General features: G+C 39.8%; 2 protein-coding genes across 4 annotated transcripts in view; both read right to left on the bottom strand.

Annotated features, from left to right (window-relative positions):
* LOC109033802 (major facilitator superfamily domain-containing protein 12) overlaps positions 1–4893 on the bottom strand; it is a 67493-nt gene extending 62600 nt beyond the window's left edge. The window contains exon 1 of the mRNA XM_019046578.2: positions 4666–4893. The gene's annotated coding sequence lies outside the window, so the exon portion shown is untranslated. The remainder of the gene's footprint in view (positions 1–4665) is intronic.
* Positions 4894–8209: 3316 nt separating this feature from the next.
* LOC109033822 (lachesin) overlaps positions 8210–25714 on the bottom strand; it is a 275516-nt gene continuing 258011 nt past the window's right edge. For all 3 annotated transcript variants that reach the window (XM_072303579.1, XM_072303577.1, XM_072303578.1), the window contains one exon: positions 8210–9354. In XM_072303579.1, coding sequence (XP_072159680.1) covers positions 9269–9354 — 86 coding nt within the window. In that variant the 3' untranslated portion in view covers positions 8210–9268. The remainder of the gene's footprint in view (positions 9355–25714) is intronic.

A 25714-nucleotide genomic window follows, 5' to 3' on the forward strand; every position in this document is an offset into this window, starting at 1 on the left:
TAAAAGGAGACACGTGATTTCGCACTTTGGTCATGGATATGTCGCTTCTCTATGGCGTAACACTGATAGCGTTTTTACTTAGATGACGATAAATTGCGTCTTAATCGGACAATTTCGTGCCCTAAGTATACCTGACAGGTTAGAACTGAAAATAACTTCGTCTCAAGAGGCAGGTTTGTTTGAAACAGATAACTTAAAACCTCCATCACCTACTATGATTTAGGTTCAAATTTTGGGGCACCTTTTACCCCTAAAAAGCTCGTGGAACACTCAACTAGGCTCTGATAATACGGAGTAAACTTTAAGATTTCCGACTGGGCGAAAACTACGAAACCTTAATGGATCTCGATTGCAATGTTTGAACATTTCCGCTCATATTTTAACTTCTTCAGGACTTACTGCTGCACAATTTTCACAGAATATTATCGAAAAAACGAAGAACAATTGGATCGCATTTCGCAAAAAAGAACCAGCGCGACTGCAGTGTTGTAAAAATGTTGCTTCTTCATAATCATCTACAAAATCTCCCAGAATAGTAAATAGTTTCCCTGGTAAAAATGGCAAGTGCTCAGATCAGTAGCACTTGCCTTTGGAACAGACCTAAGCACTGATGTCAGTGCTGCCGGGCGCTGATCTGCTACCTCAGTGTTAGGTCTGTTCCAAAGGCAAGTGCCTCTGATGTAAGTGGCACTGACCTAAGTGTCTCAGACGTAAGCGGAGTGGAAACTCCCAGAAATACTGTACAGGCAAAAATTTCGTTAATTACCGATCTGCCAGGTACGTTAAGTCACTATTTGACGATCAGGGAGGGCTGCTGTGAGTTTTCAATCCCAAGCAAGTATCACAATCTTCAGGGGACATCGCTCGTTCCCATGCGGTCTCCAATCTAAGTACTAACTACGCCCGACGTAACTTACCTTCGGTGATCGTCCTAGCGATTGAACCACTACACTACCTGCGCGTGTACGTGTTAGGGGCGTAATTTTACCATTTCAGGGCCCCCATTGGGGTAATTTTGCCAGCAAATGATGATTTTGTCTTTGAATGTGAATCCGATACTTAATTTTTCTATTATTCTTTTTTAATCAATCAACATGTAAATGAAGTTTTGTGAGTTACGTTTCTTTGAAAAAAAAATGGATCGCACTAAAATTCAAAATTAAAGCTAATGATGCAAAAAAAATAATGAAAGTTGAAATTATACAAAAAATATAAATTAGCAGATACAAAAATTGAAAGTAAAGGAGTAAAAAAGTTAGAAAAGAATTGAAAATAAAGTGGGAAAATTTTAAAAAAAATTGAGACTGAAACATTTTAAAAACAGTTAAAACTGAAAAAAATTAAAACCAACTTTAAAACTATTTTTTTTTTATAAAAAAATAATAATGCTTAAATAAATATATCTAAATACATATTTTAGCGGTGATAATATTTTTATCGATCTCATTTTTTGTTGTGTTTTAATTATTTAAGTGCCATCTTAAACGAAGAGGGTAAAACAAATTATTCAAGAGTGTGGCTACTTAAACTAGTTTGAAAGATAAAGTTTGTGGTCCCCGTGTCCCGAGGAAATATTCCCCCACGAAAATGAAATAGGGTGGGGGAAGGGGGAGCCATCTCTACTTTTTGGGAGTGAGTGCGGTTCGATTAAGATTGATGTCAGAGACTTACCCTCTGAACCAAGTCCTGACCTCAGTCCCGCTTACCTCAGAGACATCTCTGCACTTAGGTAAGTCTTTCTCCCGACGTCAGTGCCTCTTATCTCAGTGCTGACTTCTTGGGTAAGTGCTTTTACACTTACGTCAGAGAAAACTGAACTGACCTCAGAGCAAATTGCACTGACCTCAGTGGAAAATTCACTGACCTAACACTTGCCATTTTTACCAGGGTTTTGACTCCCACCAAAAAATTTCTAATTTTAAAGGCAAATAATTGTGTAAATTTTAAAACTGTGCATATATCAAGTATTCTTAAAAGTAAAGAGGAAGTTGCACGATTTTGAAAACACCGTAATCGCGCTGGTTCCTTTTTGCTGAATGCGATCCAAATGGACGCAATTTTACGCAAAAACGACGATCACGACATCTTTAGTAAAAAATAAACGCATGACAGGAATAGGAGATTTGCAACATCGCAAACCGAGATATGTGCTTTGGTATACCATCGATCTACATACTAACGCCTGGATTGTAGCATCGTCATCAAATGACACTGATTGATAAATGACATAGCTATAAGAGGCCAGTGATTTATCGATCAAAAGGTTTCGATTCAACGACTGACTCACTAGAGATTGATGATAGACGCCTGGATGCAACTATTCGTGGTCAGGTGACATGCGCATTGCATGCTGAAGTAAATGAAGGCGCTGCGCTCATCCTTGCATTGCTCGGATAAGGATTTATCTATCAAGGTCATTCGATAACGATTCAACAATCGACTTATAGAGGCTTTTATGAGGATGAAAATTGCAACTTCTTCCATTCTAAGGAAGAACGCCGTATGAACATTCGAGCGTTGCCTTTCCCAAAATAAAACATGTGTCAATGAAGAAAATTATGCATATCTTTCCTTAAAATTTTCTGATATTTTGGATTAAATTGGGAACAAAATTGTCTGAAAAATCGGAAGGAAAATATTCAGAATTTTCCCAGTAAATTTGTTGGTTATTGAAAAAATATGGCAACTCCTGAGGGCTCATACGGCGTTTTTCCTTAACACGGCAGACTCAACACACTTCAAAAAAGGGCTATTCAGGGGGTAGGTAAACCTGTCGAAACTCCAGCTGCCATGAATAGCACATTCGATTCCGTATTCGAAACGTTCCAATCGAAGAAGCTCACATCATGTCAACCGGTGACAGTTTAAAATTGCCCATCAGTTCGGTTCCCCAACTTTTTCCAACGTCGAAAGTTGGTTTTGGCGGGAAGAGTATGGACAATTCTACCGTGCTGCGGAAAAAACGTCGTATGAACATCCGATTGTTGCCACATTACCATAAAAAATTATACATTTTTGAGGAAGTCGTTGATGTATTTTTATTTCTTTGACGTTTGTTGATACCTCCTTCGAATTAAACTGCCAGTAAAAGTCTCTCTAAAATTGGGGGAAAATATCCACGAGTGATCCTGAAAATTCGGATTATCTATATTGAAGGATATTTGGATCACGTTCAGCAGAAAGGAACCGAGCCACATCAGCTATTGCCAAAAACTGGGCACTTTAATTTTTTACAAGAAAATGTTTGTGCAGATTCCTTTGTAAATTTTAAGGAATTTGCTTCTTACTATGCAGAAATTTCACTGAAATTTACAAACAAATCCGCAAAACCATTTCCATTTAAAAAGTTCAGTTCCGCAATTAAATTTGGCAGTAGCTGATGTGGCTTGATTCCTTTCTGCTGAACGCGGTCCATCATCAATTTTCTCAAAATAAAATATTTTATCAGGAGATAGAATGATCATGCAGCGTTCTTTCAAGGAATGATAATCAATGGTCTGACAGGCAGCTAGAGATTGGTGCAGACCAGAGCAAAAGAAAGATAACACCTTGGAGACCTTTTGGTAAGGTAGCACTTCAAACTATTTTGACGGTAAGTATTCTGCGCTTTCGAATAGCCTGCTGACTGCTGGGGCCTACAAGATTGCAAATGAAATGTACAGGCTCTTTTTATTTCATCATTAGATGGTGACTTAAGAAAGCTATTGACTTGCGCACAATATAACCTGGAGAATCTGACAGAAAGCAAAGAAATATGCGCCTTATTCTTGATATTCCTACAGCCGAGAAGAAAAATTTTACAGGAGAGAAATGCAACGCCAATTGTTATGTGAGAGGACTAACTGAAAGTTTATTATCATGTAGAGTTCATACCGAATAAGTTTGATCCTTCCCAGACTACGATAGAAGATCTGCCATCTTCATGATAGCCGTGAAAGGAAATAACGGTGCAAAATGACAGATATTCTGTCGCATTCCAAACTAGGCAGAACAAGCTTACTTCTTGTTGACTTTTCTACAGTAGCTAGGATTTCATTAAAATGTAGGCTGATTTTTCATTAGTAACTCCAGAAATTAAATGAAATTTGTCATATAATGTATTCTATTATATTACTAGAGCTCTCGCATCGTATGTCGAGACAAACGTCAATCCCTAATTAGCTCTGAGTCAGCACAACTCAACAGGTTAATACATGCGGTCAGATGGCACCACTGATGAGAAATGACATAAACAACACTTGTTTGTTTGTCTCAACATACGATGCGCGAGCTCTTAGACCCACTTAGTTCCAAGGCTGATGATTGCGTTACGGTGCAAACTCGGTTTGTGCCATAGGAGCTTGGGCAGCTAACAAACCATTAGGCATTTTACTCGTACAGACAATGATGTCATACAAGAAATACTGTGTGATGAAAAAAGTATTTCTCAGAATGAGGCTATCCCAGGCTCAAACACAGTGTTAACATGTCATTCGTACCAGAGCCAATGACAAGTCAACATGCCCACGCCGCAAGAGATGCACGAAGTGATAATCAAACAAAATGAAGAGGCTGACGGTGTGTTTGCTCAGGCAATTATAAAGTTCTCTCATATTGAAATCCACTTGAGCTGCAGTGAAAATGAATGAAGATAAACGGAAATGAAATGATTGGAATCCACATTACCTGAGAACCAGCAAGAGAGACTGAGTAGTGCTTTCAATCACAGATCACAAGGTAGTTGACGAAGAACAAACACACGAACAATGGAAACATAAAATATCACAGAAACGTTAGGTCATGTCATGGATAAAAAATGAAAATTAACACTTAATCTAATCTATGATAACAAATGACTAACAGATAACTAGGGCGCAGGGGGCGCAAATACCCGTAACATAACCTCAAACTTGAGCTCTATTTGTAAACAAACCTACTGCCTCGCCAGCCGCGCGATCGCAACCTGTGCGAGTGTAGGCGGGCGGGGGTGGGCAGGGGGCGATAAATTCGCGGAGCTTACACGCAACACTTTACAATGAAATCGGACACGTCAGCGACCACTCACCTACTGATAATGTTCCTTGTTGCCTTCTCATGAATTACAGAATCATTATTCTGCTAATAAACAAATAAGAAATATGAGACAAAAAAGTAGAATTTTTTTAAAAAATTAATAAAAAAAAGCACTAAATAAGAAAAAATTTAGAGTTAAGCTACTTGTAATTAAACAATTAAAAAAATATATATGATAGATAATTGGACTACATTTTGCAATTTGGAACTATAAATTCTAGCCCGGTTTAAAAACAACGTAGGTGACATTAGTTTCCCTATGCACAGAAGTGTTTTTCCAGAAGAGCCAGAAATTATAGTTCCAAATTGCAAAACGCAGTCCAATTGAAGGACTTGAAGGAAACGGTACACAGGTGCAGTTTTTGCTTTTTCAGAAATACGTGTAACGTGTACGAGGATCCGTGTAATTTCGAAAGTAGTTTCGAATTTAGTTTCGAAATTACACGGATCCTTATGGCGGGAAGAGAGTTCAAATGGACTCGTGGATGCTTAAAATTTGAATTTGGGAGCGAATTTTTCACTGAACATGCATGAAGACTAGTTTTACTTGCAATCATTAATATCCAAATTTTTTCAAAAACTGCACATGTGCACCTTGTCCTCCAAGCCCCTCGATTCAAACCATATGAGGCCTCCTAATTGATGAAAATGTTCCCAAGTGGCAATTTTCAATGGAGAAATCGAGATATTTTGAAATTAAGTTGCGATTTTTTTACGATTTTTGTGCAATAAAATCGCCAGAATCATCAACATCGAGCGATTATCTTCTATCTCGTCGCAATTTTATTTTTTATAAAATCGCATTCGATAAAATCGGAATTTTTTCTCAATTTATCACGATTTTTTATTCGATAATACTGCAATGAATCGCTATCGATAAATATGCATGAAGACTGTCTTACGTAAAATGATTAATGTCTCAATTTTTCCAAAAACTGCCCTTATATCCGCCTTCTGCTCCAAGCTCCTCAATTCAGGGTGAGGGTAATGCCTAAAGGAGTATTGAAGGTACTTCTCTAGCTTTAAACCGGGTCAGGAGAATTTTCGAAGTTTCGCGGGAAATTTTGAAAGAGTCGTCTCAGGACTTCGAGTTAACTTTACCTAAAAACTGATCGGAATATACCTAATTATAAGCATAAAAAAATAAAAAGAACTCTGCTAATTTTATATTATCCCTTATTTTTTGGATCTGGAAATGCCAAGTAGATTTTTTTTTTTTTTTTTTTTTTTTTTTTTTTTTTTTTTTTGGGGGGGGGGGAGGGCAGCCGTCCTTAAGTCCATATGTGCCTACTCATGAAAGAGCAGGCACCAGGATGGAATTGCTATCTAGTCCCAAAACTCTTTAAAAATGAAGTTTCAACGTCGCAATAAAAAACGTGCTCACCTAGCAGAACAGACTGAAGTGGCCAGAATGCAACTGAAATCCTCCCAGCCGCTCTGATAAGAGCTGATGACTCAGCATGCAAGCGATTCACCATTGATCAATGAAGGTAATGAAAATGCACGACTAATGCAATAAATTGGGGGTCATGTGCATTGTGCACTTTCTTATTTTGCCTTCAATTTTTGAAGTAGGCCACAAAAGCTGCGTCGCTACGTCTAGCAATAATTGTTTGTGCAAGGATATCGATTACCAAAGTGCAAAACCACGTATCTTCTTTAGGGCGTTTCACAATTTCTGCTTTGAATTTAATTTTTAAAACAGGAACAATTCAGCTTCACAGCTTGAAATTTACACAGTAATATGGGAGGATAATCATGGAAGTTTTCAAGAAAGCTCGTTGACTACTTTTTCAGAGAAAAAATAAAGTATGACAGGAAGTCTGTGACGACTCGACGCAAACGGAGATAGGTGGTTTCGTACTTCGGCAATCGATATGCATCTTGCGTTGTTTGAAAATATCTTACCCTTGCCACATAGTAAATTAATTTTAACGAGGAAGATTTTCAGGTAAGCTCTGTTTTTTTTCTATCCAAGTTTATTGACAGTAAATATTGCATAATTTGAGGTACTGGTTCACTCAAAAAGCTCTTAAACACAGTAGTCATGAAGCAAAAAAAGATGCGACAAAAATGTATCCAACAACGGTTTACAGGGGGTGAATCCATGGTACGCGTGGACTTAAAATCGCGAAAAATCAAAATCTTGGCTGATCCTGACTTCGAGATATTGCGATTTGAAATTGTTGTGGTAAATGCAAGTTTTCCCCTGATTTTGATCCGCTTTTTTTATTTATTTGTCCATTGAATCAGTGTTGATCTGCTCACGTTTTTATTTATCGTTCGATTATCATGTCGATCGAACACATACCCTCTCGTTACATGCAGACTACCTAGCATACTCTTCTTTTTTAACTGAACGTTTCGCCTTCAGTTGCGTCTGCAGCAATTTTTGTTACCAATGTGATGTGCGTACTGATTTCTGCTCATTACATACTCGACTCTCTGAAGGCGTTTTATGTGCGCAAGCAGCGTAATCTGTCGGAGAACGAATTCAATCTCACTTCTGTTGTTCTCCAACAGGGTGCTCTACTTTCGCACATTAAACGCCTTCAGAGAGTCAAGTATGTAATGGCCTGAGATCAGCACGCACAACATATTCGTAACAACAATTGCTGCGGACGCAGTTGAAGGCGAATTGGAAACATCCGTATAATACACGTTGAAGAACATGTTAGCTCTGCAATGGATATTGTTACCAATAGAGAGTTGTACTTAATGGTCTTTTTATGGAAGATTCTAGAAAAACTTTTCAACATAAAACTAAGTTTAAATGCAAAATATAATATACTGCAATATAAATTTTCCGTCTCGGCGGGAAGTTTGGAATTGGCCATGATTTTTATTTTTCGCCATTTCAAATCCACACTTATCATAGATTCACCCCTTGCAAACCATTTTCGTCGCATCTTTTTTTGCTTCAAAACCACAGTGTAAAGGAAGCAATGCTTTCGGGATTTACTATCGTAAATATGCAGAAAATCCCATTGTATTTTTCTCTTAGACCCGATTAATGAATGATATGTATGTGCGTGAAACGCTGAAAAAACCAATCGTATGCTTGTTGCGCTTACTTTAAGGGTTACCTTATTTTATGATATAGAGGAGAGGTAATTTATACCTTTCTACTGAGATAAAAGAGATCGAAAACCAGAAATTCAGTAATTGAATTTATTCAGCGATAACATATTTTATGCATAATATTTACATATAAAATACGCGACGCTCAAACGTCAAATAAAATCCAGCTGAAAAAATGATCAAGTAATAGAATGGTGAAACTAATACAAAAAGATAGATACATTTAAATTACAAATTTACAAGTACAAAATCTAAGGTTTTCCAAAAGTTTTGGAGGGATATGAAGAAATTAACATTAATTTGTTCCACGCTTTAGCTTAGAAAATTAACATTTGGTAACTTTCACTGGAAGAAGGAGTCAGCTTAGGAGCTTTTGATTTACCTAGGTTTTTTTTAACGAAGTTTCATTTTGCTAAACAATTTTAAGCTCAAATCTCAATTAGATTAAACGATGACATTCTCATTTAAAATATTTTACTGCAAATCATTTTTACTAATAATTACAAACTACATCATATGAATGATCCAAAACTTTATCAATTTTTTTTTGAATTGGAAAGATTTTCTAAACTTATTTTTAATTTAATTTGTACTCAGAAATAAACCGAGCGTAGGAGAAATAAACTTTGTGAAGAGAGATGAACCATTGTTCTAAAATAACCTCTGGAATAGTGTAAGTGTAGCAGCTGTAAGATCTGAAATGTTCGAAAGATCAATCTCAACTTGCACAATGCGCAATCGAAGAAAGTTCAAAAATAATTCTGCTGACAAAGTTGAATTATTTCCTTAAATGAAATTCCTTTAAAAAGTAATTTCAAGAAGCCTTCAAATGTGAGAGGATATCCGAGGGACCTAAATACAAATTTGAGTTTGAATAAATATTTGGGTAGGGCAATCATGAATACACATGACACCCACATCAGAAAATTGGAAATTGACGTTGCATGATTTTTGTTACGAGTAAAATGTCATCTTTAAAAATTAACGCGAGGTTCACGTCGAGCGGGCATATAAAGAAGTGTCAATTTAGTATATCTAGCTTCAAATCATGTTCCATGTCTATACTTTACACTGATTTTTCATTTTCAAAAGAGGAAAAATACGCAGAATAATCGACAAGTCTTCGGGCGAGGCTTCAGTGTAGGCTCATGTTTTGAATTATGAGTGATAAAAAGTAGAAAGATAGGCCAAGAGTGCTGTAACATTCGAGTCTTGAACAACCTGAAACAGAAAGAGCGGAACAGCGAATAAGATGATTATTTTAATGAGCAGGACAAAAAGTACCTCGTTAATTAAGGGAATAATCAGTAGCCGCGTGCCTGTGAACACGATAGTAACAATAACAGAGAAGTGGAATTTAAACAATCGCCTTCAAACCCGGGTAATACAACACGCAGTACCATTGATCGACCTATAAGCCACAAACTGAAATCGTATCTCAAGAGCTAACTTAATTTAACATTCATGCCTGCAATGATGCGCCTTCAAAAATGCACGTGACAATGCTGTCCTGATAGCGAAGAGAGCGTAAGTTCATTTCTATATGAGCCATGGTTAGCATATGCTTTTATGGGTCTCGAGGCTCATCCCAGCATGTACTTACTACTCTCTTCGCTATCACGGCAGAATGTACAAATCATGTTGCCAGAAACAGCTGCGCAAGAGAGATAACGGACGTGATGGAATGACAACCAGCAGAGTTTGAAAAAGAAATTCAATCTGCCGGGTGTATATCTTACGGAAGGGAACGAATACATTCTGCGTTTGCTTTATTTATGCCTGTAATCAAAATCGAGACCATAAAACCGCTTGAAAGGGCAAGTTAACCGTACAATACATATGATCTCATCGAGATCACTGACTACTGATATAAATTTTCACGATGTATTGGGTCTCAGTGAGTCGTAATTCTTACCCTATCCACTAATGCGTTTTAAGTTTCCTGCACTGAGAAAAAGCTATGGCTTACAAACCAATTAGTGGTTCATACGGAACACCACTAATAGTAGTAAAGGCAACATATAATAATAGCACATGTACCTTACTATGATGCGAGATAATGGTTCACAGATCGAGAATCATAAGGTCATTTACGACTATTAGTGGTGTTCCGTATGAACCACTAATTGGTTTAAAAAGCCATAGATTTTTCTTCGTGTGCACCAAAAAAACTCGACCAATAAACAGTAAGAGTGAGTCAAGGGAAAGATTTTAACCTGAGAGTGAACCGCGTTCAAAATGAAACGCGAAAATGTAGACTATCAAAATCATAAGTGACAGAGATTTGGGTCGTATGTTCTGAGATTAGAGGCTCCCTTCCAAAAATAACTAACTGTCATCCTGAACTACTGGGAAAGAGGCGAAGATGTTTACTTTAAATTAAGCAGGGAAACTTTTAATTGCAACGCGTAGGAAACTTCCCCGTTCAAAAGCGAGCCTCCTGTCGAGTTAAACTAGAATCCATAATTAAGCTCATTATTTCTTCCTCCTTTTGATGCGTGGTACTGGTACAGCTAAGGAAATAAACCGCCGCCGCTCCATATTAATATTTAGCATGTACTCCTTGCTCCTATCATTCTTTGCCTGGTAAAAATCAGAGAAGTGAGGAATAAAATCAACCCCTCGATTTCAGCATCACTTCGAGAGCCGACATTATCAGTCATAGATTCCAATGATGGCGAGATCGTTGCAAAAATCGCCTCGCCTCGAATAGGGGCTTTGCTTCTAATCAGAACCATCAAACTCCCTCCCCTCCTCCTCCCCCCTGAGCGACGCCTCGCAGCCATTTCACAGCGAATTTCATTTGGAAATGCCTTAGATTCTCATCGGGGGATAATAAGCTCAATACTTATATATATAACTTTTTTCCAGTCAGCTTTGCGAGGCGAGGAGGACGGGGTGCTTTCACGTACGCGGGACTGAAAGGCAATTTGGCCGAGGGCCGGGGGGTCAAAGGGTCGTCGGATCGCGCGGGAGGGGAGGGGGCAAATTTCAATAAACCGCGCTTGCTCCTTAAGAGTTAACGATTTATTTATTCGAAATCAAAACATTCAAATTGAACAGAGGAGCGGAGGAAACCGTCTGAGCCGGGTAGCAGGTTAGCAGGAACCCGGAGAAATTACATTCCTCAATTTGAAGTCTCAAAGCGACTTAAATTTCTTTCGCCTCCCCCTGTAGATTCCCCCTCCGGCTTTGACGAGGAGCATTGTTGCCGGCTTGTGCGCCGCGGGTGTTTCGATGATCAAAAGTCGTAAGACACGAACCTCGATTGCTATTTTTAAAATTAACGCTGCTCTTTTGTTATTTTGTCGGAGAAAATTTGACAAGAGTTCAGCTGAAAGAACCAAGTTTTTTTTTTTGGGGGGGGGGGGGGTTCAAAACAAGGGTTGTGCTTGTTAGTTTCTGCGAAAGGCGCTTGAGGCATCAATACGCAGGGTGTTCTTTTCCCTGAAATGCTTTCACCGATAGAAAACCCGAGAGGAAATCAAATAAAGGATTATTTTATCCTGGATCATTGATTAAGTCTTTTTGCATGCGAGAGAGGAGGCTTAAGTTATAAAAAACTCCCAAAATGATAATTATTGTTACAGGAAATTCTTTATTTTTAGTCAAAAATAAATAAACAACGCTTATTCGACACAAAATTATGAAAAAAATTAATCGTGAGAAATGAAAAAATATGTCTAGGAGAAACAAAGCTTTTGTTTTCCAAATAAAATTGGTTCCTCTTTGATTACCTCGATCCAACTGATGACCCTTTTTATTTGAACTTTTCATAGAATATTCAACATAGGATGTTCAAAAATAAGCATACGCGATTACCAAGAAAATTGCTTTGTCGGTTCGGAATATTAAATTTATTAAGAAATCTGCAACGTTGCCAATCGAAATCCGTTTTTTGCGACTTTCAACATCTGTTCGCATGTTTTCAAACGCTTGACTGTCACCAGCCCCTTTAAAAAGTCCCCATGGGAATTAATGAGAGACCCCTAGACAACCGGATCGTATAGGAACATCTGCGAAGGGGAAAAGGGAAAGAAGAGATATATCTCCTTGAAGGGTGGATTCAGGTCGATTCTTCTCCTTCTGAAGTCCGCCCGTACTTCGCTGACAATGATTTTCGTTTAGATCGAGGAGGATTGAGGCGTTGGGTGCAAAAAGGGCATTTCTTGGTTGCGGTGTTTCAGGATCTCCAGTGCTAATTCTTATTTTAGAGAGGAAACCATTGGGTCAATTTCCCAGTGTTCGAAACTCACAGGAGTCAACGCGTCAAATGCTCCTGATGAATCGGTCATGGCGCCTAAAATATGAAGGCTCTGCTCCAACGTGGTCCCTAAAACTGCACCCCCTCCCCTTAAAAAAAATCCTAATATTTCTGTTCGGTAATTTTTTAAAAACTTGATGCACTGCACCGGAGTCTAACTTTTCACTTAATGCTCCGTGAAATGTGGGCGAAAAGTCAATTTGGCCCCTAAAAATCGAGCTGGATGGCTCCTGAAACTCAAAGATGAGTTTCGAATACAGTTTTTGAAATTGTACATATTCAGCACTGTAAAATCATAAAGAATATGATGAGTAAAAGTGACGGTATATTACATTCATTTGCTTCAATTATATTGGGTGAAACATTAGCTGAGATTTTAGGACACTGTAACCAAAAAATGCCCTTTTTGCATCCAGCGCTTCAATTTCTTTAGAGGCTCCATTTCAACGTACGTAATTTGAGGGTCGGCAAACTTTGCTGGGAGGAGGATAAATTGTCTAGAAAAATATGGGGGGGGGGGGTGACACATAAGTAATCTCAAAAACGCTTTCACATGGATCTGTCGCACACAAGAAACGTAGTCAGGTGAATAAACTTCTACAAGCAAAATTGGACGAAAGTCAGGTGGAGCACATCAGAAATGCTGAGAAAACATTCCATTGTGTATAGTTTCAGCAGCTCGTATCACAAAAATTTCAAATTTGCCCTGTGCATGGGACCTTCCTTTGCAGACACTGAGGAGACATTCGGCCCGAGGAGAGCTGTAAGAAATTTATTCCAAATAAACACGTTAACTATCAAATTGCAACAGGTCTCTCTTACGATAGTGATTTTAAACGTCTCACACCATTTGCTTTTGCATTTTCTTGTAGAGAGAAATAGAAAAAGACCGTAGAAGGCAATTTCTGTTGCTCCTGCTGATTTATTATGCGCCGATTCGATAATGATCGAGCGCGTGTCCTCATAGTACCTTTGAACCACGCACTGTCACGAGTCTCAAACAGTCAAAGTGCCTTCAATTTTGAGATATGCAACACGGGCGACTTTCGAGTTCGAATAGTTGCTCCCAGTACCAGCTGTTTATTGAAGGCGCATTGCTCTCTTCGCCGTTCATGGATAGAGCACATAGATCACCCGGTTTTATCGAGTTTGTGGAAGGTTGGACTGTTCTTCTTTCTTAAGTTTAAGAAATTGCGTTTAATTCAAAGAGAGGATTTTCGCTCAATGTTCCTTACCTCAATGAAAACTTTCATTTACCTAAATAAAGCATTTTTTAAGAGAAATACACGGAAAAAAATTTTGCGGCAGTATCCGCACCCGGAGAATTGTGGCAGTTGGAGCCGAGATTTGCGGTCCCGGCTGCCGAAATTTGACAGAACTGCCGAATCCTCGGTAGAATTAGTCAAAATTCCGTCCATTCTAAGGCTCCATCTGCCAAGATTCGCGAGGTGCGGATTCTGCCGCAAAATTTTTACCGTGTAATATTTTTTTTCTACTTCCTTTTAATTATAGATTTTTGTAAAATTAAAGGAATGTAATTTTCTCATCAGTATTCCTTGAATTAAAAAGCATGTCGAGCAGTGGAACGAAAAATCGGATTTTGAGATTTTTACGGAAAACGTTGCCTCGTATACATACGAATGAGTTTCGAGCAGGTTAGTTGATTTTCTGCCATTAGGGTTAGATAGAATATGAGTCGACTCAAATGAATTCTTTACCTGAAAGATTGTACTTTCAATTTGCTTTTTCTGTTAATAATAAACAAGTTGTATACAAAATTGGTCAGATCTGATCAAAATATGTTGTTTCCGCCAAATCTGACCATGCGAAAATAATATATATCGAAAATGCGGTAGTATTGAGGTCATATATCCAAATGGTTCAAACCGCATTATTCTTCATTTTTATCTCCCCAATCACTGATGGATAATATCCGCCGTATTGTTTTATTTCACTCATTACCGTAGAGATACATGTTTTAAAAGGGCGATAACTTCAATAATGTCGGGCAAAGGAACTTGGTGCTGGGGCGTGGGCGGGTTGTGATATCATTTACTCTCTGATCATAATGGAATGTCCTACGAACACTCTTGTAAAACGTCAAAAACGCGGAACCAGACCGAAATTATGACGTTTTATTCCACGCATTGAAAATTGTCCTTTTGAGAAAAATCTAATCGTAACCGTGCACAAGAAAAGACACCAAAGGCGCCAGGAACTCAAAACTGAATTGTTGATATCAGAGCCTCGAGAAAAATTTTACGAACACTTTGAAACCAAAATAGTCCAGAAACGTCAAATCAAACAAGAGATATGTCGGTTTTGCATTTGCAGTCGAACAAACGTGATTTTCAGAAGAAATTATGTCATCTAATCCTGCTTGATGAAGACATAAAATTACCGGATTATGCTGCAATTTTACGTCTTTTTTGGGTCGCAAAAATGATCTTAACCGCTCGCAACTTGATCTTCAGGATACCGGATGGAAATTCCCATCGAACTCTAAAAACACAATTTTTTGTTCCGTTTAAGAGAAAAACCGTTCGTCTGCCGAAAAGTCTGCGTGGACTGAAGTCTTTTCTCCCACGGACAGGTATATTTGTAGTTTCAATATGCAATTTTGAGTGAGGAAAGTTAGAACAATTTTGTGTGGAGAGGCAAGGGTCCATTTTACCCCTCGCGAGAATTTACTAGTATCGAAAGGCCACATAGGGTTACAAAATTTTCTGCGGGAGGGGGGGGGTTAAGCCTCCTGCTACCCCCCTTAGCGAAGCTTGAGAACTACATGCTGTCTCCCTTTAACAACTCAACTTCCGAAATTTTTAGACAAAAATCGTTCCACCGAAAATTGTGCGTCTTTAGACGCACCTTTATCCCCGTAGATGGACTCAAATTGATTCTATTTTCACAATTTCTTCATGCAAAACAATTGTCTCTTGGACAAATTTTGCACCTGAAGCGAGAACAAAACGAGGAGAGAAGGAGAAGAGTAACTCTTCTTTGACTCTTTAGGAGAAGGAACTCTGTTAAGCGGATTTATATTCCGCTGAATAAGGCACCTGGAAACTTTCGCCGAGACCGAGGGGAGAGTTGAGATGAACATGGGTAGTTTGCCGCTCTGGTCAAATGACTAAACGATGGCCACAGTCAAAAAACGCGTACCTCCGATTGCGACGTTGAGAATCTCCACTTAGAGCGGAATCAACTTTCTTTCTTGAGTAAACTGTGTTCTTACAAGGCAGAAAAAAGACATCGTGAATCAACGACGGATGTGAAGTTTGACAGCTTAAAAAACGGATACAGGATATGCAAAGAGCAACGGAGATGGATTTCTGAAGGAGGTCAGCAGGAATTTCTACGAGAGATCGGGTATGTAATGATTGAGTGTGTCAGATCATGGAAGTCGAAAATGCCATCGTATTAGATGTTATGACTGAGCAGCTTGTCTAGTACGGTCATGTTAACAAGATGACGGAAGAGAGACTGCCAAAGAGGATGCTTGATTGGGTTCCTCCTGGGAGGAGACGAGGGGGACGTCCAGTGAAAGGATGGCCACAGGGGGTTTTAAATGAAACGAGGGAGTGAAATGAGTGAATGAAATTAGGTTAGAATTGCTAAACCTCCAAAAAACACTAAAAAAAAACTCCGGCCGTGGGAGCCGCAATTACGGACTATATAGACATACCGTCCGTTCCGGGCTCAAAGGCCAAAAATTCCGGCTGCTGGAGGCGTAGCTTTTTATTGCTCCGGGTTCAGAGGCCGAAGCTACGGATCCAGCAGCCGGAATTTTCGGCCTTTGAGCCCGGAACGGACGGCATGTCTATATATAGCCCGTAATTGCGGCTCCCACGGCCGGACTTTTTTTTCAGTGAACTTTTACACTAGAGAGAAGATAGCAATGCAGGGTCTCTAAAATATTTGATCCCTGGCTGCGGATTTTCCCCGTGATTTTTCCAAGCAGAAACAACCAAACGATGACGTCACAAGCGGCAACGCCGGGCGTTATATCGAGTACACGATCGGCGAATAAGCCACGGATTGAGGATTCGGGACTGGGGGCTCATTCATTGAGTATGCGATGTCGTGTAGGAGCGATTTGCTTTCGCGGCTCCAGCCACCAAGCCGCATCCTCAACCCCCAACGTCACAGCCCCCTCCCCCTCCCCTCCCGCGCCTCACCCACGCAGATCAAATTTCAAGCATCATTTTGCCCCCAAACTCCCCCGCTCCCACCCCCCGCCCGAAACCACACAACAAACGAGGTTGTGTGCCTGGAATTTTTTGACTCGCCGGATCGGCACACTCCGGGGCTGTTTCTGAAAGCGCGTAAGTCCTACTCACACTAGGCTCCGAGGAGCGAGTATTGTCACCTGGTGAAACACTTTTCGAGAAATGGACTTGCGCGGTTTTAGTGGTGGAGGGAAGAATCACAGACAGCCCGGTGGATATGCCGTTGGATAATAGAGGCTTATCGAGTACATGTGGGTGGCGAGGCATAATCTCGGATGGATGCGTCGTAAGATATACCTGCGCATTTTTAGAGGGCTCTGTTGCACGGATGCGGCGTAAAAGTAACACGCATCGCCCTTTTTCCTCCGTTGCTTTCCACCTTTTTACGCATGTGACGCTCCGTGACTCAAATTTTGACCTTTCGCATGAAGTGCATATGTCCCCGGCAAAACTTTATAAAGTTGATCACAGAGAGAATTAGTGACACCGCACAGTGGACCGAGTCAATAGGAGAGGTCGGACACAATTTGGAAACTTTAAAACCTTATAACTCCATTTGTACAAGACTTTGAAGTTCTGAATGTGGTTTCATTGGTTTCCTCGTGAAATTTTCTTCTAGGAGCACCCACCCATAAAATTTTAAATGTGACGAAATAAAAATAAAAATTTGCAGTTTTAGTTAAAAATTTCATGTCCGACGTCTCTTATTGACTAGACTCATTGTGCAGAGTGCGCCGTCGTGATTCTGAAAGGATTCGACTGGAAATTGATAAATGTAAATCTTTAAGTTCTTGGACATCTAGGAGCGCAATATTAACTTAACTATCAATTATGAGTCTTCAAGTGTAAGAAGTGTCGCTCATACTCGCATCGTCACATCCGAGGCGAAAAAGTGTAACCACATGCAACGCTGCAAAAATTCCACTCATAATTTGTATTTTTACCCGGAAATTATTGGACATTTTTATTAGGAGCAGACATTTTTTGGTGGGGTACTGTCCACAATCGGCGAAATGTTTGACAAAAATTGCAGTGTCATTCCTATGCGAAAACGAATTGTGTTTGAAGATTTTGCAACTTTTGAATAGAGACAAGTTTTTTCGTCTGGAAACGACACCAGTTCTAAGAAAAAAAATCCTCCAAAAATTTTGATAACACAGCCTGTTTATTTCTATAATCTTTCGGACCTATCGGTTCCAATTTTCTTTATATTTTCAACCTTTTTCTTGGTCCTTTCTCTCTCGAACTTTGACTGATCTTGAACTCGACTATTCAAGGTCAGCTCTTTCTCTAAAATGAGAACAAGGTTCCAATCACGATGTCTCCTGCCTGATAACCTCGTTGCAATCGTCTCATGGAAGGAAAAATGGCGGAATCAACCACTGAGACCTCATTTGCACATAAATGCGCTATAATGAACAATACTTCGATAAATTCCTGATTAAAATGTATAAATCGTTACGTGAAAGAACGGAAATAAGTCTCCTCTCCCTCAGCTGTGCGGCTATTGATCATCCGTCTCTACAGGCTGCTGACCTCCATGGAATCCACTTTCACATTATTTGGATACCACTCTTGCTGCTTGAGGGAGCTCGTTTTGCCTACCCTACCGGATGAAGGAGAATCCATTTATGCGAATTGTACGGGACCGTTTAAGCCACTCAGGGGGTCTGAGCTTGCCTCACCAGGTTTCACGGGGGAGGAAGAAAGGAAGAGGATCAAGCCAAGTCTCTTAAGGCCTCCCATTTTGAAAAAAAGGTTTTTTTTCTTCAATTTTTATTGTGTTATTGTATTTTTCTTGAGATATCCATTAAAAATGGAAAGTAATTCAAAAATTAATTGCATAGATGTGGTGCGGTATATTTTATTTTGCAATTAAATTTGGTTTATGTTGAAAAATATTTCGAGAATCCCTCATAAAAGGACCATAAAAGAGTTAAAATCAGCACGCACAACACATTCGTAACAACAATTGCTGCAGACACAGCAGAAGGCGAATTGTCCAGTTAAAAGAAAAGAGTATGATAGGTAGTCTGCACGTAACGAGAGGGTATGTATTCGATCGCCATGAATCGAACGAAAAATAAAAACATGAACCGATCAACCAGCACCGATTCAATGGACAAATAAGTAGAAAAGCGGATCAAATCAGTAGAAACTAGCATTTACGATAAAAATTTCAAATTGCGAGATCTTGACATTAGAATGAGCCAAGATTTTGATATTTCGCAATTTAAAGCCCGCACGAACCATAGACTCGCCCCCACCCCCTGCAATCCGTTGTTGGGTACATTTTTGTCGCATTTTTTCTTGCTTTGAGACCACTGTAGCGGGTAAAGGAAGTTTTGTTTTCTTTTTACTTTCTCTTTCTTCTTCTAGGCGCGCCTTGTTAATAGCTATACTTTTTCAGTTGAGGAGCTACAAGGCCAAGGCACATAAGTACAGTTTTTGAAAAAAATTGAGATATTAATGGTTTCAAGTAAAACTCGTCTTAATGCATATTCTGTGAAAAATTCGCTCCCAAATTCCGATTTTCAAGCATCAATAAGTCAGTTTGAAATTTCTTTCCGCCATAAGGATCCTTGTGATTTCGAAACTTCAAACATGTATTTCTCGAAGTAGCAAAGACTGCACTTATGCATCTTGTGTTCCAATCCCTTCAGTTCTCATGATGGATACTCGTTACTCTCTCGTAATGCTAGATGTATTTTCAGGTCGTGTAATTCCCGCAACTTCGCCTCTGACGATACTGCCGTGCTAAGGAAGAACGCGGTATAAACATTCGAGAGTTGCCAAATTTCCTCCGATGAAATGTTCATTTTTGAAGAAAGATATGAATATTTTTCCTTAAGATTTTCAAGAACTTTAAGTGAAATTGCGAAAAAAAATATCTGAAAAATTGAAAAGAAAATATTCATATGTTTACTAGAGTCCCTTTATATTGAGAGGTAAGACTATGAATCCATTCCTGATTGCTCACCGTATTTTACGCCCCCATAGGGTCACAAACGGGAATAAAGATTACATTTTCACCAATTGCAAAGACTATAATCTGGAATGGACCGTGGCGTTGCGGAAATTTGTGTAATTCTCGTTTGTGACTCCATAAGGCCTTGTCTCCACGGGCCGTTTCACGAGATTTGTCCTAGGGAAAAATCCCACTTACTAAGTTGGGAAAAATATTGAGTTAATCAATATATTTCCAAATACCAAGTATGGTCCTTTTACCTCCTATGACCCACTGAGAGAGGAAGAAGTGTAAAAGAATTTTGCGATAGATTGTTGATTACTCCATTGTTCATGTTTGTTCAGTTAAAATAATGTGTCTAATTGTCAATTGAGTGACATTATTATTTTAATCCCGGTTAAATACTCGATTTTAACTAAGTTACCTTCCCGCGCAAACTGGTCGCAGGGCCGTATGAGCATCGTCCCATGGAGACGGTAACTGGGAAAAATCCCAGAAGTTTCATTCCTGCGATTCAAACTTAGGACAAATCCCATGAAAACGTCCCGTGGAGACAATGCCTAAAGGGGTGTTGTCTTAACTCTCAGTATAAAGTGGACGTATTTCTACCAAACAGACCTATGTGGAGGTGAGAAATATGGGGTGTGCTCTAGAAATCTGTATAAGAAACAATGTAAAAGAGGGCGTGGTTCCTTTTGAAGAATTGGAAAAGCGGGATATTGCATTCTATCAAAGAGACCTATGTGGCAACTGAATGCGGAACTCATGAGCCGCGGGCATGGCAAAAGAGCGTTGTGAACAGGGCTCATGAGTTAAAGCGCCCAGACGAAGATCGCGCTCCTCGCTCCCCAGCTCGATCATTGCCGCTGACGTCACTGGCGCACAATTATTCCCATTCACTCTTACTCAAAGAGAACTAACGAGCATACCCCATATGTCTCACTTACACATAGGTCTGTTTGGTAGAAATACGTCCAAGTGACTCAAAAGTTTACCAGTAAATTCGTGTTTTATCAAAGGAAATTTGGCAACGCCTGAAGGTTCATACGGCGTTTTTCCTTAGCAAGCTCCGACTTTCGAGCTTCCAGGACGATAAGAGCACGACAAGCGGAGAGCGAACCGCATCGCTGGATGGAAACCAGACTGGACTTGAAAGATGAGATATTGGGCATTACGGATACCACCTCTACCCTGTCTGGGGGGGAGGGGGGAGTTCCGAGTGGGTTTCATCCGTAGCCGTGTTTCAGCGTGCAGTGCTCCGGCTGCAGCGTACACCCCATCGATGAATAATTAAATCGATACACATAAACCATTCCCCATTTCCGGCTCCGCCGTGGAGCCCCGTCCCGACGTCCGACTTTGAAACCGGGTCTCCTGCCACATGCAAATATATTTCCCGGCCGAGGAACTCCTCGTGAGATATGGAAGTCGTCCGCTGTTACCGATTTTCCTTCGGAATTTGCCGAATTTTTGGTTCTTTCAACGAAGAATGGAAATGTTGCATGTGTGAGGAATTTGCGATTTGACTACTGATTTTTACGTAAAAGTTGCGAGAAACACGATGGTGCCACTGGTTTTCTTTTGAAAAGTCGGGTTTATGACGTCATCCACTGCGGGAGTGACACCCTTGGTTCCTTCCACCTTGCTTCTATCAATTAGCGAGACGCATGTTTGTACTAGTTACCCAACGTGAAACTCGGATAAAGAATGGTGGAAAAAACCAAGGCAGTAGCGTGGCGTGAATTGCGATACATCGATTGTTATGCCTATTAAACCTGTGGTAAAGAATCGATTATTAAGGTGTTCGCTGCGAACACCCTGTTTATCGATCCTTTTTCATGGGTTTAAATGGTATAACAGTCGATATATCGCAAAGCACGCCACGCCACTGAAACGGTGATAGGTCAAAATGTCCAAACAAAAATGTCCAAAAGTCAAAATGTCCAAACCCTGAATGCCCGAAAATCTAGAAAGGCCAAATATCACTAATGTCCAGCAGACAAACAAGTCCAAAAGTAGGCGAATGTCCAAATCAAGTTGTTATAGACAAGAATAATTTTTTTTTTTTTTTTTTTTTTTTTGGCTTTTCATGACGAACGGGGTAATATTAGCCACGTTTGTTATGTTTGTCAAAATCACTCAAAATTTGAAAAATAAATCACAATGCATTTTCGGAAGTAAGAATTTGCCTGCTCTCATGAAAAATTTTATCACCATATTTTCCTGACCTGCATCTCTCCATTATCCGACGCATCTGTTTCTATGGCTGCATTCACAAACGGCTTGCCAACCTGCACCCAAAAATCCAATGACAGCTCAACCAATGCCTAATCTCACATTTGGACATTTGCCTACTTTTGGACTTATTTGTCTGTTGGACATTACTGATATTTGGCCTTTTTAGATTTTTGGACATTCAGGGTTTGGACATTTTGACTTTCGGACATTTTTTTTTGGACATTTTGACCTATCACCCACTGAAACAAGGGTGTCACTATCGGGGTGGATGACGCCGTAAATCGAGTTTTTCAATGGAGATGGTGCATGTGTGAGGGATTTGCGATTTGACTGTTGATTCTCATGTAAAAGTTCGTGAGAAACACGATGGTGCCACTGGTTTTCGATGAAATCATCTCCCAAGCTCAAAAAAAGCTCTCAAGTTGAGGCCAAAATGGAGGGGATATCCCACAATATCCTGAGAGTCTACCTCTACATCCAGACAAACTCTTCATGCGAAGATAGGGAGCAAATAAATTAGCAGGGTTGTCGTGTTTTCAATTGTGGGGTTCCCGAATAAAGTGGCAGCCCTGTCAATGTTTTTGCTCCCTATCTTTGCGTAGAGAGTTTGTCTTGATGTAGAGGTGGACTCTTAGGATAGCGTGGGATGTTCCCTCCATTTTGGCTTCAACTTGAGAGATTTTTTTGAGCTCGGGAGTTAATTTTAGAGAAAACCGAATAAATCAATCCGATTAAATCCAGAGTATTTTCTCTTGTCAATATTTTTAAGAGTCTGGATTCTAGATCCAAGCGACTTTTCTCCAGTGTACGAGGAAGCGTTTGTGCAGATTCATTAGAGAATTTCAAGGAAGTTGCTTCGTACTATGCAGAAAATTCACTGAAATTTGCACAAAAATCCGCACAACCGTTCCCATGTAAAAATTAAAGTGCCCAATCGAATCTGGCGATAGCTGATGTAGCTTGGTTCCTTTCTGCTTAACGCGGTCCATATACCATTGAACACTTTTATCATCAACGCAAGTGAATTATTTTGGAAGGCACCTCGCAATTTGGCAACCGCGCTAGACATCCTCTTCACCCTTGGCCCTCAGCCTGAACTCGTAACCCGTGCCCAGGTCTTGACTTGAGAACTCCAGAGGTGCCCAATAATCGTATTTTCGCCTGAGCTGCCCTTTCCAGTCGCTCATCTCCCAACTCCACTCTCAAAGGCGAACCGAAGGTCCGGCCAATGAGAGATCTCTTAGTTTTGATGGGTTCCACCTGACATATTCATCAATTCAAGTGGATAGATCACAGCGAATCACCAGTACGCATTAGATATGGATCAAGCTCAGCATATGAGCCATTTCTTAATACCCGTTGCCAAATTTTTTTCTAGTTTTTCATTTTTTGTTCTTTGGTACTTCCATGGAGAGAGAGTTTGGACTTTGGAGACTCGGCACTTCTGACTGGCTCTGCCATTTTATACCTAATGGAGTTGCTTTGGACCCAAAAGAATAGCGGACGTTATAAGCAGATTCCTTAAAATAATTGAAAATGAATCTCATTCTTCCTTGTAGTGCTGTGAGCTTTACACGAAGTGAATACTCCAACAAGTTGACTCAGTTTTGAGCCAAAGGGTATCTTGCACAGAAAAGTAAATGAAAACATTATTCTTAAAGGTAACACTGTTCAAAAATCTCGTTGAAAAAGTCTAATATCTCTCTGAAGTCTCAACAAAACTGGTCAGATGATAATAATTTATTTGATTCCATTGTGCAAACAGACTCATTCCGTGCATCAAATTTGGAGAAAAAAAATGTCTAAAGTAACAACTCTTTTAAGTCGGTTTCGGTGACAAGTGCAGCCAGTGATAATAATTTTTCAAAGTTGATGACAATCTCTCTCCATCGAAGGTCGCCGCCATTTTTCTGGATCCTATAATTGTCTCCACGGGATCCAGGGTCCAGATCGATGTTCAAAGTGCAAAACCACGTATCTTTGTTCGATAGTTTCAAAACTTCCGCTCCTATTTCATTTATTCGAAGAGAAACAAGCCAACTCCACGGCCCGAGATTTTTACCAAAAATTCTGCTAACCCAGATGAAAAGGTTTCAAGACGTTTCATCGACGACTTTTTGTTCGCGCACCTGTTTTGTCCAGTAGTTTAAGTCTTAAGTAAGCAACAGTGACTTGATCCAAGCGTTATATTCTTGTCCGTATGTAAAATTACTTTGACGATATCAAAATGAGAAAATTGAGAGAAAATAAGGTGAGTTGAAAAACGTTGCCTCGGCAAGTAGAAATATTAGAGCCTAACACAGAGCGGAGCGGCGTGCTGCCTGGGCGGAACGCGCACTGGCGCGGCGCCTACAAACCTAACCGGATACTCCACGCATTGCGCAATGCGTGAAGTATCCCTGTTAGGTTTGTGGGCGCCAACGCGCCGCAGCGTGCCACGGCGCCTCAAGCAACTATTTCACAACAGAGGTGTTGCAGAGTATCAAACCAAATTGAAGGCGCTCCAACATATTAAGAATGACAGGCATCTTTTAAGAGTACTGAGCTTTCCTCGCAAAATAAATCAAGATACTACGGCATAAAAAGATTGGTAGTCCAAAGACTCACTAAGTCCTAGCATCCGTATTTTATAACGTTCAGCATAAGTTTTGAATTTTATAAGAGAAAAAAGTGACTCGATTTAGGCAGACAAATTCTTGAGTTTGCGGTCAAGAAGATTTAATTTTGAATGAAGAGTAAAATCGATGAATGAAAAACGGTTTTTTCTTGATGTAGGTGACTTCTCTTTTTTGTATAAGCATATTTTCTTCTTTAAACAAGCATTATTTCCTTTCTTGATTCAAAAGGGCATCTCCTCTGCGGATTTGAGCGTAATTTTGTTTGAATCAAGTCACTTTTTCCTTTAATGAAGTTCAAAAATCATGCTAAACCTCATTGAATACGGATACTGGGACTTAGTAAGTTTTTCGATTACAGCTATCTTTTTATCGTCGTCACTCGATTTGATTTACTGGGGGACTTAGTGGTTTTGATGCCGTCGATCATGGTACGTTGGGGTGCCTTCAATCTCGTATGATACTGCGCAACACCTCCGTGGCAAAATAGTAACTGGAAGCGCCACGGCACGTTGGCGCCGTATCGGAGTTATCGTACACAGGAGCAATTTAAGAGCCTTTAACTGCGAGGAAAATCAAAAGTTTTAGCCTAAACCTAACTCGAGGTAAAAAAAAGATGGGATTTTCTTGAAAGATGACTAAGTCCTGTTGTTTTCCAAAAAGAATATGAAACATGATGGGAAGTTTGTGACGTCACAAACGGAGATAAGCGGTTTCGCACTTTAGCCATAGATATCCTCGGCATCCTCGATGGCGTCTTTGCGATGCATCGATTGATCTGCAATTTAAACCTGTGGGAAAGGATCGATAAATAGAATGTTCGCAACGAACACCTAATAATCGATCCTTTACCACAGCTTCAAAAGGGAAAATTTCTAAAATCGATATTTCACGCACTGAAAAAAAAAAAAACTCCGGCCGTGGAAGCCGCACTTACGGGCTATATGGATTGCATTTTGCAAAAAGGAACCACTAGCATTGCAATGATGCTAAGATTAAGCAACTTCATCTTTTGCAATAAAATTGCGGAAATCGTGAAAAACTATACATTTAGATAGTAATTTTTGTCTTAAATTTACAGTTTTTAGCGAGTAAAATAGAAACATTTAATGGATAATCGGGTTTTTCCTCCAAGACAAAAGAAGTTGCACATCTTAGCAACATTGCAATGCTAGTGGTTCCTTTTTGCAAAATGCAATCCATATAGACATACCGTCCTTGTTCCGGGCGTAGCACCCGGAGCAATCCAAGTTACGGCTCCAGCACC

The sequence above is a fragment of the Bemisia tabaci genome, chromosome 8 (genome assembly GCF_918797505.1).
Source record: "Bemisia tabaci chromosome 8, PGI_BMITA_v3".
Lineage (NCBI taxonomy): Eukaryota > Metazoa > Arthropoda > Insecta > Hemiptera > Aleyrodidae > Bemisia > Bemisia tabaci.